The sequence below is a fragment of the Fulmarus glacialis genome, unplaced genomic scaffold, assembly GCF_000690835.1.
Source record: "Fulmarus glacialis isolate BGI_N327 unplaced genomic scaffold, ASM69083v1 scaffold7890, whole genome shotgun sequence".
Lineage (NCBI taxonomy): Eukaryota > Metazoa > Chordata > Aves > Procellariiformes > Procellariidae > Fulmarus > Fulmarus glacialis.
The window spans coordinates 72,427-84,633 of NW_009187046.1; the positions used below are offsets into that span (position 1 = coordinate 72,427).

The 12,207-nt window shown below is 39.1% G+C and overlaps 1 protein-coding gene across 1 annotated transcript in view; it reads right to left on the reverse strand.

Moving 5' to 3' along the window:
* Positions 1-3,774: 3,774 nt before the first annotated feature.
* HTRA3 (HtrA serine peptidase 3) overlaps positions 3,775-12,207 on the reverse strand; it is a 25,574-nt gene continuing 17,141 nt past the window's right edge. Inside the window, exons 10-12 of the mRNA XM_009573611.1 lie at positions 7,663-7,711; positions 5,756-5,851; positions 3,775-4,770 (exon numbers count right to left, since the gene is read on the reverse strand). Coding sequence (XP_009571906.1) covers positions 4,605-4,770; positions 5,756-5,851; positions 7,663-7,711 — 311 coding nt within the window. The 3' untranslated portion in view covers positions 3,775-4,604. The remainder of the gene's footprint in view (positions 4,771-5,755; positions 5,852-7,662; positions 7,712-12,207) is intronic.

A 12,207-nucleotide genomic window follows, 5' to 3' on the forward strand; every position in this document is an offset into this window, starting at 1 on the left:
CCTTCCCTTTTTAAGTCTTCTTCCTACTTCAAAGCGATCCTTAGACTTTAGTCCTATATGTGGGTACAGAAAGCATACCCATACTATCCATCCACACCCCATCTGGGATAAGCTCTCAACCTTGCATGTCTTTGAACGCCAGTTCCTGGCTGGTGGTGCCTAAACAGAGGCAGCATCACATTCTACATCCTGCAGTGTCTTGTGGTTAAATAAACTTTTCATCAACCTACTGCCCTAGTATTATGCTTATGCTTAGCACAGCACTCCAGACTTCAGAGCTTGGGAAGAAAAAAAAAAATTCCTCTTTCTTCCAGATTTCTGCTAAACCAACAAAGCCTCAAGCAAGAAACAAGCAGTAAAAACAAAATTAAAAGAGTGTGAGACTGCTGTCTGGGATATATGGTGGTACAGAATAGCTGGTGCAAAACTGGTGGAGAAGAGCAAACAGAGCAGCTGCTGTGGAGGGCAAAATACAGAAGTGCCAAACAGCCACTGTGGAAGAAACCATGTGGAAGAGCTTTGCACAGACTAGCTGGTGCACAGGCAGTCACAAGAGATGTATAGAAAGGAGGGACTGCTGGCTGGGTATGTGGTTGTGCAGAGTAGTAGCTCATGCAGAACATATGGAACAGCAAGCAGAGAACAGGTTATGGAGAAGAGCTGCTGTGCGCTGCTTTTATGGGTGACATTGCTGCAGCCTTTTCAAGCCTTTTCAGATTCCCCCACGGCCAAAATTCCTGGAGCTGCAGCAGGTACGACTGCTGGACCATGAGAGTGCTCTGTGCAGCATAGCGGCCACAGCCTGCAAATCACCAACTTGCTTTGCCAGCCTTTTACATGCAGGCAAGCCCCAAGACTCACGCACCTCTCGTGTCATGTCCAGTTCACTGACAGAGCTACAGGATCCCCTGTGAGGGAAGGAATTCCCTTATTTTTCCTTGCTTGCAAATAGAAAGTGCCTCTCTTTCCAGTGACATCCTATTTTTTAACTGACATCAGAGGTACAAGTGCGATGGAGAACTTGTGTAGTGGGGGAACAGATCGCCACAAGTAATGAGCCATAGGAGCTGCTACGTGGTGCTCAGGGAAGGTGACATGGTGTGTGCCACACCGACCGCAGTCTAAAGGCTCTTTCTCCATTATTGGTTCCTCTTGGGGAGAGTCACTGGGGTTTTGGGATGTTACCCTTCCCTCCCATCCCAAACTGCTTTGGGGGTACAGAGATAAATGTAAGATGCCATACCTGCAGAAAGCGGTCTTCAAGTACCTGGCAGCTGTGCAGCAGTCTGGCCCAGTGTCATGCCCATTTAATTATATGAAAGAAACTAACAGACATATCTTCTTTTCTTTAAAATTTATCTCCTAAGAATATAAATTTCTTCTTGTTGTTCTGCGCTGTTTCCTTTTCTTATTTTCTGCTTCACCCATACCTTGTCTTCCTAACATCTCTGTTTACAAATGGTATTACCTTATGCATGGCGTTATCTCATTCCTGTCTTCTTCTACTGTACATTGAGCCTGAAAAGTTGTCTTTAACTTGCTCAGCCCCACAGCAGGCACAGGCAGGAGGGAGCTCCCCTGCAGGGGTTAGCTTGCTGGCAGGGCTGGGCAGCTCCCACTGCAGACCCTGCTGGGCTGCAGCGTAGAAACACCCTGAAAGGCTCACATCTTTCATGTTGTCATTGCTGAGCTCTCTCTTTCCTTATTTTGCTGATTAGGCCTTGCAGAAATAATGAGGAGGCTTTGGAAATCTTCGTGGTAATAAAAGAGTGGTCAAGCTAATGAATATCAAAAACATTCATCTTGTTGACCCAACCTTGACTTGGAAAAGCTGCAGCTGCCAGTTTCTTTGAGAGATGAAGATCACTCTTTTGTTACTTCTTTTTTTTTGCCTGAGAGACACAGCCAGTAACGGCTTATAACAGAAAAGTTGCCTGAACATTTTGTTTTAGACACTGACTGCCATTTTATTTTATCTTAGCCAAGAAACAAAGATAGCAAGGTTATGTTATAGACCTAATGTTAACTGCTGGCATCAGTAGATGCTGACTCTATCTTAAGACCCAGCAATTAACCTTTGCAGCTCTGGCCGATGTCAGGGGGACAAGTAGCAATTAATAAAGTCTACTCTTATATCTCAGCAGTTAAGGGTCACACCACAGCTGCAAAGACACAGACACTCCTGCGGTCAAAGGAAGTGACAATGCTTTCTTTCTAAAAGAATCTCATTGCACCTTTATTTCCTCAGAGCAAAATCTGCTACAATGCAACGGCACTTGCAGACTCTAGGATTGGCAAGCTCCACAAGATTTTCAGAGAAAGCTTAGAAAAAAAGAACTTTGGTAGAACACAACAGTTTTTGATGAGTAAGAAAACAGCCTTTCTCCCCTCCATACAGTGTCACGATTAAAAGGCCAAGACATTTGGTCAGTGCCAACAACAGTATATTGTTTAAATTTTAAGGCTCCTACATCACTTTCAGACTCTATTCAGTTCTATTGTAGTAAGAGTTGTTATGCAATTTATTTCAACATCATTGAAATAAATTATCTGGAAGCCAAAAAGCTTCTCTTACAATAAGAGAAGCTAATTACTCTTGGGTCTTTTTACCAATTTCTTGGTCAAAAATCTGAAAAAGTAGCAACAAACTCATGGAAATATTTTAATTTGTCTATTAATCAATAGACACAGAGTCAAACACCCCTCACAAAATGTAAAATGGTAGTCCCAACGTGGTACACATGTATGAATAGGCTTGACTGTAGCATTACAGCATCTTTCTGCACACCACGGCTATCCTAAATCCGGAACATGCTTTTGCTTTTTGCAAGCTTGGATGCTAAGGTTGTATCTTAATGGAAAGGAGTTGATCACTCTGAATACGGAATACTCAACAGGTACAATTACGTATCTTTTGTTGGAGGGATGAAAACAGCTCTTCTTTTAGTGACAGCATTGGCATCACACCATTATTAAAGACATGGGCGATAATGTGATGGAAAGAAACAGTATTCATTTTTAGGAGGAATATACCCCATCCACGTTTCAACTGTGTAGTTGCAGTCACAGCCAGCCAGCAAGTAATGAACAGATTGCTCTTTTCAGCATGCCCAGCACTGTACAAACCCAAAGGTACAAGGCTTGTCACAAACAAGTCGGTTGGTATAGCCAGAAAGTCTAGACATGATGGCAACCTAAAGTGACGGTTCTAGCTGCCCCAAAGATACACTTTGATGCAAAAAGGAGTTAAACAAAGACACAAGAACCAAGAAAGCACAGCTTGCTGTAGAAAATGCTCCCGATAGAGACACTCCTTTGTCTCTTTGGGAACGGTAGCAATATTTGCTAAGAAAGAAGATAAGTCGTGCAGTTTATGGTACCTAGGAGATCTGGATTTAGCTCTTAGCAATTTCTGTTCCGGTTTTATTATATAAAAGTCTTACAGACTCTAGCTGTAAAACAGGGTTAATAGTGCTTTCTTCCTGCTTCTTGTCACATACAGGCAGAATTGAGGACAACAGGATCCCAACTAGATTCTCTCTAAATGACATCAAAGGACAATTCATAAATATGAAAAAAGTGTAAATAAATGACTTGTGTTTAAAGCATTTCTAAATATAGTCTAAATAAGGGCAGAATAATTATACCATAGGGCTGCAAACGGTTTTCATAAGATCAGGGCCCAATTTTCTGTAAGAAAGTTTTCTCTTGGGAGAGTCTATTCCAGTCTGACAGAAGAGGGAGAGAAGACATACTTGTTTAAAAAGAGGTTTACACCAACACATTATTTGTGTAAACTTTAATCTCCTTACAGTAGAAACATACACAGTACAAGCCAAAAGTAGTATAACAATTTTACAGCAAAGCTTACCAGTAAAATGCAAAACTAGTTTGTATCAAATTCTTAAAAAACTGTGCACTTTCTCAAACGTAACTTTGTTCAGCACATCGTTTTGATTTATATATAAGGCATTAATTCTATAAGAATCATTTACTATATTCCAAAATCGCATGACCTAGGTGTAACACTCTACAGCCTGATACCATTTTTGTTCCTTTCGATATTTACAGATTTAACCTACCTGCATTGACATGTAGCATACAAGCTAAGCATACATACTAAGAACAAATACAAGCTTTGCCAATACTAGTTTCACATTGAAAAAGTTATATAAAAAAAGAGCTCAGTTGTGCATTGCAATAGCTTGGTTCTGCTGCAGCCATGGCTGTAGTTTAAGAATAATTTCCCTTTTCGGCATGCTTCCTCACTTCCAGTAGTATTTTGGTCTTACAAAACGCAGAACTGAATCTGCTCTGAACCTGCAGGAACTGGAAGTGGACCCCATTTCTACCAGCTACCCAAAATTTGTTTTCCTCCTCCCCCTCCCCAGAACATAGTTCTTAAATTTCTTTGAAAGTTAAATCTTCTATAAATGGCATAGTTGAATTAATTCTAGCTACTATGTACAGAAATGGCTCAGGCAATTAAGTTAGTCCACCTTGTCATTAGTCAACAGGAAGTATAATTACTGTAGCTGTAAAGGAGGTATCTAGTGTTCCAGAGTAAGTGAGTTTAATTATGGTGAGAGCTTCCTCAATTTTATTTACATGACAATTTCAGGCTCAATGTTAAATAGCAAGTCATCATTTCCTCTTCGAACTTCAAGTAGTAGAGGTGATTCATTCATCACAGCCTCTTGCAGGTCACTGGAAGTCATCAAAGGACGCCCATTGACTTTAACAATAATATCTCCATCTTGGATCCCTCCTCTGCAAAGACGAGAAGAAAAAGGCAGTAAGTATGCACTCTGTGCAGAGAAAAAGTACAAAGACTATTCACCACCTCTTTGGCTGATGCGATAAATTTTTACTTGTTTTAGTTTCCATTGAAGGGAAATTCCACCCTTCTGACTGTGAAAGAATAATCAGTAGTACTCGCTAAATGCAAAATCAGGCTCGCATTATTTCATTGAGGATTTTCTTCTAAAACAGCAAAAACACACTGACAGAAAAAGTAGTCTAGCTTTCTCTTTGTCTTCCACAAAACTACAGCAGAAGAGAAATAGAAAAGACTTTTAGCCATGACTGACTCACTTGACTCCGTCCGTTTGCAAACATGCTTTTATCTCTCCAGTATTTCAAGCACTGGAAATTAAAACACTTTCAAAATTTCAAGACAAGCAAAGTGTACCAGCTGAACTACAGGTAAATTATTTCTCTCTTGCTGTTCAAATGTAATCCAGAATAGCTGCTTTTATTGCCTTTAATTTTCTTAATAATTCCTAAAGTAATTTTTAAAAGTGTCTTATTTATTTTCCAACTGTTCTGTAAAAAGTCTCCTCCTCTAAGATTAAGCATTGCCTCCAATAATAGCTCTGACAATGTGTTACTTGAATGCTATCTTGTTTCCTGTTTAAACTCTATCCAAGTTTTTATTTATTAATATTCAACATACTTTTCAAAAACAAAATTTGGTTCATTGTATTTGGGTTGTTCTTTAAATTTGCACTGTTACTGTTTCATATTGTCATTTAAAAAGTTCTGATAGTGAAATATTTCACCTTTGTAGATGTGAGTAGAATCTTAGCACAAATATTTTAACTTTTTTTTTTTTAACCTAAAGGCACAATTTTTAGTTGTTTAAATACAAATCAAGACAGTTATGAGGACGTACTTGAATATAAATAGAAGTATTACCAACTAGTATCCATTTGGAGATTTATTTATGGTGAAGAAAATAATGTGCTCTACATACCTATGAGAAGGTGAGTTCGGAACAACTTCATGTACATAAATTCCACTTCTGACATCAGGAAAATCAGCATTATTGTGTTTCAGTTCTTCCACCAAGCTAAAAGAAAAACAAAATTATATAGCATTTGATTCCACTACAAAAGCAGTAGCATTCAAAAATTCTTATTTATTTATTCTCAATTTTTTTGTGACAAAAAATGAATGACTTAACAGTTAATTGTATGCCCCTTGTTCTTGTGATGACAATGTAGGGGATTTGAAGTTGGATTAAAACAAGTAACATAGATTTAAAAAGAGTCAAAACTACTTACCTGTGCAAAACGTGCTATATTTAATGGTCTCGTACATCTGCAAGAACCTGACTTTTGCTATTTGTAGCAGTAGCACAGAGGGCACTGTAGAAGAGTACAGGGACAGTAGCACAGAGAGCACAGGGACAGTAGCACTCTCTGTCCTAGGTGCTGTACAGGGACAAAAAACATTCCTGCCCCAAAGAATGAATGTGGTGATGGGGCAGAAATTTGCTAACAATTTTGCTTCTTTCATTTTGCAAGCCATTCTTAACTTGTCTTTATCTAGAACAACACAGCTTTTGAGAACTTCGGTCATCAGATAGATCAGAACTGTGAGAGTTTTCCAAGGAAACTTCAGCTTCCTCAAGTTTTCATGAGGAATCGTTTGTGCATCCCTTTCTAAAGAAAGAAGACAGGAACCAGCTGCAAAATAGAGACTCTAAAAAAATAGAGACTCCTCATTTCTGAGGAGACGTCATCATTTCAGGTCTGTGTATGGTGTGGGTTAAAACCCATTTCTAGAAAGAAAGCGTTTTAAACTAATGACGGATTATTCTGCTGTCCACCATGAAAACCTGGGGTCCCTCAGATGGAAAGCAAGCCAAAATGGCTGCACACAGCTTCACTTCATTTGATTTTGTACTAAGGAAACTAACAATTAAATGACTAAAGCAAACACACCAAGGGAAGTAGTCGTTTCCTGAAAACAGGCCTGGAGACACCTTACACTGCTTCATTAGACGCCACAAAAGCAGTAAAATCTCACATCGTGTTCACTTCACAATTACGCAGAGAAACATTCTGAGTTTCTCTCCATAGGTGGTGGCCCGGTGATGTTAATGCCATTACACTGATTCGTTCCAGCTGAGGATCTGACCCTTTGGGGAGGACTGCAAGAGTGTAACTCAATAAACAAAGATGGCTTTACTACAACCCCAGCTGGAAATTGTCTTGTTTAATTTTGTAGCCTACTGCCACATTGGAGAAGTGCCTACTGCTGGGAAAGAACACAAGCGTAAGAGCCCTCATTTATTATCCCAGAATATATCCAGGCAACGGCAAGACACAAAGCAACGCAGGAGAGAAAAGACAGTAAAGAACTGGAGTAGGGTGTCCATATTCTGGCTTTGTTAACATGGAGGCATGAAGCTTTAGTTCTGCACTTTAGCAACTACTTTCCTTCCAGTTAATGGTTAGGCATCAAATCTCACATCATACGGCCTCCATTGGCACTAATAAAACTACCACCAAACCCTCAGGCAGCTAATCTGCCATTGGCACTCACGGTCACCTGAAAGCAGCAGCTTGTTTAAATGTCACCTAAAACCTGGTGTAACTCCAGACATCCTCGTCAAGAACCAAAATCAGTGTTCAGGCTCTTCCTAATTTCCCTCAGCTATCAACAGGGCATCCACCATTATCAGTATTTAGAGAACGACTGACAGTGACTTGGAACATATATTTCACTAATATCATTAAAATATTCGCAGACTTCCTAGAAGCTAATGCACACTTCTGGATTCTCTGGAGATTTGTAATGAAAGCTGAATGATGAAGTTCTGAACCACTATTGACCACATCTTGTATGCATGATCATACAGATTAAGATACTTACGCAGGTGTTATTGTCAGCATTCTGATGCCAATGAAACGTTTCTTCCCATCTGAAAATAACACAGAGGATATTTAAGAAATTTAGGCAAACACTGCAAAAATAACTACTTTGATGACCCAAAATGCCTGTCAATTAAAACAGGATGTATCAGCTTTTAACAAAACTAAACAGAAATCATACAGATCTACACTGAGGTCATTTTTTATTTTGGTTAACTTTGGTGCACAGAATGACAATCCCTCTCCCTGCAAGTGAGGGTAAGAGAGAAGCTCATTTACACTCCATAGGAGTTTTCCACAAGAGTTTTCCTTCAGGAAATTCCGGAAAATTTCCGTGATCTAGTATCACATGACTTCAGTAAATGGAAAATTTCGTAACCAACTACCATTTCATCTGAAACTGGTCAAGACAATTTAATCATAGTGTGCTCATTAAAATATAGAAATGGGTTTTAAAGAACTTAAAATTTTCACCTTTCAGAGAAAGGACAAGGAAAAGACTCACACTGATTCTAATGCAAATGGCTTGTTATTTCTACCCCAAAGAATGAAAAGCAAGTTTTAAAAAAACCCATAGACCTTAGCCAAAATGATCACGAAAATGATCAGAGGGATGGAACACCTCTCCTATGAAGAAAGGCTGAGAGCTGGGGTTGTTCAGCCTGAAGAAGAGAGGGCTTCGGGGAGACCTTATCGCACCCTATCAGTACTTAAAGGGGGCTTATAAGAAAGATGGGGACAAACTTTTTAGCAGGGCCTGTTGCGACAGGACAAGGGGGAATGGTTTTAAACTAAAAGAGGGTAGATTTAGACTAGATATAAGGAAGAAATTTTTTACAGTGAGAGTAGTGAACCACTGGAACAGGTTGCCCAGAGAGGTGGTAGATGCCCCATCCCTGGAAACATTCAAGGTCAGGTTGGACGGGGCTCTGAGCAACCTGATCTAGTTGCAAATGTCCCTGCTCACTGCAGGGGAGGTTGGACTAGATGACCTTTAAAGGTCCCTTCCAACCCAAACTATTCTACGATTAGCCAGGACTCTACAAAACTTTAAATGGTGAAAATTCACTCCTTTAGGAACAGCACTAAATTTCTGTAGTTGGCTTTTGTAGTCATGACATTGCACAGCTGTCTTATGAAAAAAAAAAAATGCAGTTTGATGACTTCCTGAAGTGAGTGCTTCAGTAGTTAGTTATATCCGGTATGAAACACTATTTCCCCTTACTTGTTCCAGCATAACTACTTGACAATTTCTTTGAGCTTCTCCATGTTCTCATGTGAGGAAATAGTTTGAAAAGGAGATGTACACAGTCTCCTCTAACTCTTATTCTTTCCAAGAAAAATAGTCCCCAAGTAAAGGGATTAGTCCTGAATCTTACGCATGTCCAATATTCCCATTAGTGTCAGTGAAAATGTTGACTACTAAACACTGGATATAGTGCACTCTGAACAATCTTACATCTGTAACTGTCATCCCTGCTTTTCCCTGAAATGTTCTGGCTCTCCTCTATTTTAAATTGAAACTAATGAGATCAAAATCAGCTATAGTAAGACTGTCATGAAGAAGTCCAATTACTCAAAATTGAAGTCTCAAAAGCCTTGGGCATGGCCGTGAACTAGTGCGCTCATAGTGCTTCTCTAGTCTGCATGGCATAAATGTAAGTTTTCACTTTTTAAAAATATCCAAACATGATAATTCTCCCACCTGAAAATAATCCCCCCATCCCTGCAATGTAGACAGTTAAATGATGAAGTTGTCTTCATGAGACACACAGATGACAGATTCTCTGGTGACAGTTTACTGTTTGCATTAAACAGTTTGCTGCTCGTCATCGCCTGTGTGATGCAGAAATATGCAGAAGCACAAAGCATACTCTGGGGGCTGAGTTAGGAATGTTTACATGAAAGAAAAGTGAAAATGAAAGAAGGGCAAAAGAAACTGATCAGGAAGAAACAAAACAGCAAGGAGGAGATTGGGCAAGAATGAAAAACCACAGCAGAAATGCCGCTGATCTAAAAGATAATTATTTCCCAAGTGGCTAATGATACATGTAAAAATAAGGTTTTGGGAAAAAAAAAAAAATCTGGTAACTACAGACTTATTCACAACTAAAAGTCTCATTCTGCCTTCATCTTTGGGCAGGTTGGGGTATTATTTCACTCCTGTTAATGCATTAAAATTCAAAATGGCCTTCAGCCCTCTCTCCACAATAAGTTTGCCACACTGCAAATAGTGGCTCATACTATAACAGTAGCAGGCTATTGTATAAAGCAAAACTAATAGTTATGAGCTACGGATTATTTTAGCAGCAGAGTCTAGATTCCTCCCCTTCCCACCCTCCAGCCATTTCGTGTGACATAATACAGGTGAAAAAACTTCAGGCCTTTTGTTTTGGGAAGTCCATTCCATTCAATTGAAACCAAGTCAAACACCTTGCACAAACCCCAAAGTTTTCATCAACAATGATTAGAGGGAATATAATTGTCCAGTTTATTAGAAGTATTAGCAGAGACTGAACAGGCACAGACAACCAGTTGTAGTGTTTTACCATCCCCAAAGGATAGGCATTTTGACGTCAGGGTTAAGTCACATTGGCAGAACAGTATGTGGCACCTGGAACTACCACTGTCATATTACATCTGCTCTGTGAATAAAAAGTCTCAAAACCTGTCATTCTGGCAATCTGTGCAATCATGAGGCAGAAGAAAAAATAATTAGGAGAACTGGAATACAGTGAGGTTGTAAATCTAAGAAGCACGTCACCAGAGTGCAGTCCCAGCAGTAGTTAAAAGAAGGTTAATATGTTGGAACAATCAGGTTGAACAAATGTGAAACCATTGCGGCTTAAAGCTGGAGCAGAGCACAGCAAAGAGAGATATTCAAATCGCATTTCATTTCTGTAAACACCAGGCCAGATTAAACACTGATTCCGGTGGTACAAAGTCAAGCAAACCAGCCTGAACCACTAGTTTAAACTTAAATCTGTTTTGTGTTAATAGACAGTCACAAGCAGCTGACCCCAAGTATCTAGAAGCAGTTCACTATTTACGGAGATTTCTGTTCCACAGTAAGGAAAGCATCTGCTTTACTGTTAAACTTTTTTTTTTTAATTGATGCTTGTTAACAGTAGAGATACAAACCAGACAGATAAACACAGGCTGAAGGCAGAAGTGTTTATGACTTATAAACTGTGGCAAAAAGAACTGATAAATCCAAGTTAAGGGGTCAGGTACCCAAACTCTCATGGGCATGAGTAACTCTGGCACATGGGTATCCCCATTGCAGTTGATTTTGGTGGGGCCAGAATATCACCAAGATCTCTGAGTGAAGAAACGAATCCTGCACTTTTTATTCAAGCGGCAGGCAAAAGTCCTACTTCTCTGCTCATTGCTTTTGCACTTAGATCGTCTTGCAGATTGCATGAGCAGTCCTGAAAGCATTTAAGAAAGATACTCCACTGCCAAACAGAAACCATTAAAACAGCTCGAGTCTATAATGCTGAATTATGTGCAGTGTACCTTCCATATAAACTGTAGAGCAGTTAATCAGTAGTCTAAATCTACACTCAGCAAGCCTCCTAAGCAGCCCTCATGACTATTAGTAATAATTATCAATAATAATCATACAAATACATACGTAAGCATATAATTTCAACACAACTAATAAAGTGTTCTGGGGATGTAAATGAGAATTCATATAAATGACTTGTTGGGTGTGGCCAACGCAGAACTCCCCCATTTCTCCTTGCCCATTTGAAACAAAAGTTTATTCACTTTTCTGCTAACATGATATGAGAGGCCATGCTGACTTCTTAGGCTGGATTTTCTCTTTAATATTTTGTCAAATTGCTAACTTACTGTCTTCCATCCTAGAGGATCCAAGTTTGAACACTGTTTAGTTTTATTGTTCTGCTCAAGTCTAAACTAGGAAGAGATGGCAGAGCCAAGGCTGAAACTGAGAAATTCCTACGGGATACTAACAAAAGACACTGAAGTTAAAAAAAAAAAAAAAAAAAAAAAAGTCAGTCAATGCTTAAATGTATAGATGACTTCCAGAGTTAAAGACAGAACACATAGATGGTTAAAACTGAGATATAGAAGGAGACACTTAACTTCACGCACCAGTTTAGGAATTCCTACCTATAAAAGGAGGTTGACATTATTACTGATAAATCCAAAATCAGCAAAGGCTTTCAGACCATTCAACAGATAAATATCTCTATGCAGAGTGTGGTAAATCTTTGGTCAAAAATACAGTAGGTATTAGTATGTATTACCCATGCATTCGGTAATATAGAATGTTCAGATAATAATAATCAGTGCAAATAATTCATTCAAATGGCATCCTCTCCTTCTTTCCCCCCCCCTCCACTTCTATACTTCAGTAGATCATATATTTGCAGCTATATACAATGGATGGGACTTCAAAAATATATGCCTTCTATATAAAACTGGTAGTTATCTGATCAACTGAGATTTAAAAGACTAAGGTCAAGCTTATTAAACAATATTCTGAGCATCTCCTATATGCCAGAGTAAATCTGGA